Genomic DNA, 1,091 nt, shown 5'->3' with positions numbered 1-1,091 from the left:
CAGAGATAAACTACAGGACGTTCTGAAGGAGACATGGACAAATGTCTCACTGGCAGTGACTCAAGTGGATGTTTTACTGTCTCAACCAGAGCCCAAAACCAGAGATGGATTCTTAAAACATTCATGTGAAATCACACTGGATCCTCACACAGCACACAGCATGCTTTTATTATCCGAGGGGAACAGAGAAGTAACAATTGCTGAACAGTCTTATCCGAGTCATCCGGACAGATTCACTGACTGTTGGCAGGTCATGAGCAGCGAGAGTCTGACTGGACGTTGTTACTGGGAGGTGGAGTGGTATGGAGAAGACATTTATTTAGCTGTCGCATACAAGGACATCAAGAGAGAAGGGAGATCAGATGATTGCACATTTGGACGAAATGACAAATCATGGGCATTATATTCTTATCGAAATTATAGTTATACATTTTGGTACAACAATGTTGAAACTGATTTGAGTGGTCCTCAGTCCTCCAGATTAGGAGTGTACCTGGATCACAGAGCAGGTATTCTGTCCTTCTACAGCGTCTCTGAAACCATGACTCTCCTCCACAGAGTCCAGACCACGTTCACTCAGCCGCTCTACGCTGGACTCTGTGTCGAGTTCCATTATTCTTTTCGCGCTGAGTTCTGCAAACTCACATAGACAGAGGTCAGAGGTCATTTATGGAACAGTGTTTTAAATCCTGTTTTAATTTTAAAAGGTCTTATTGATGACATTTAAATCCTAAGTCCTCAAAACAAAAGGAGGAGAAAGACCAGGGTGTTCACTGGTTAAGCTTTTGCTTGTTGGAGTCAGCTGAAGGAGGTTTAAGGGCTGAAAAGCCGAAGTCTCCACACTTCTCTTTAATTGTAAACCAAAGCTAAGGATAACTTAACGTTAACGTGAGCTGACTGTGAATGCAGGTTGTGTAACCACTAGTTCTTCGGTGAAAGCGGGGCGTGTGGCATCTCCTGTGTTATGTTATCAATATATCATCAAAGCTCTTTTTGTCTCCATATTTGCTGCTGAGGGCTGATTGTTCGGGCGTCTTTTCACTGCACAGATCAGCTGTCAGTCAGAAATTATAGTCGTCACTTTGACATCT

General features: G+C 43.2%; 1 protein-coding gene across 1 annotated transcript; it reads left to right on the top strand.

Moving 5' to 3' along the window:
* Nucleotides 1–4: 4 nt before the first annotated feature.
* LOC121964879 (tripartite motif-containing protein 16-like) lies at nt 5–649 on the top strand (the record flags this gene model as incomplete). Its single annotated transcript, XM_042515060.1, has 1 exon — nt 5–649. A coding segment is annotated over one exon (645 nt), but the record flags the coding sequence as incomplete, so codon positions are not given.
* Nucleotides 650–1,091: the final 442 nt, after the last annotated feature.

The sequence above is a fragment of the Plectropomus leopardus genome, unplaced genomic scaffold (genome assembly GCF_008729295.1).
Source record: "Plectropomus leopardus isolate mb unplaced genomic scaffold, YSFRI_Pleo_2.0 unplaced_scaffold17603, whole genome shotgun sequence".
In the NCBI taxonomy this organism is placed as follows: domain Eukaryota; kingdom Metazoa; phylum Chordata; class Actinopteri; order Perciformes; family Serranidae; genus Plectropomus; species Plectropomus leopardus.
This window is presented reverse-complemented; position numbering and strand designations above follow the sequence as displayed.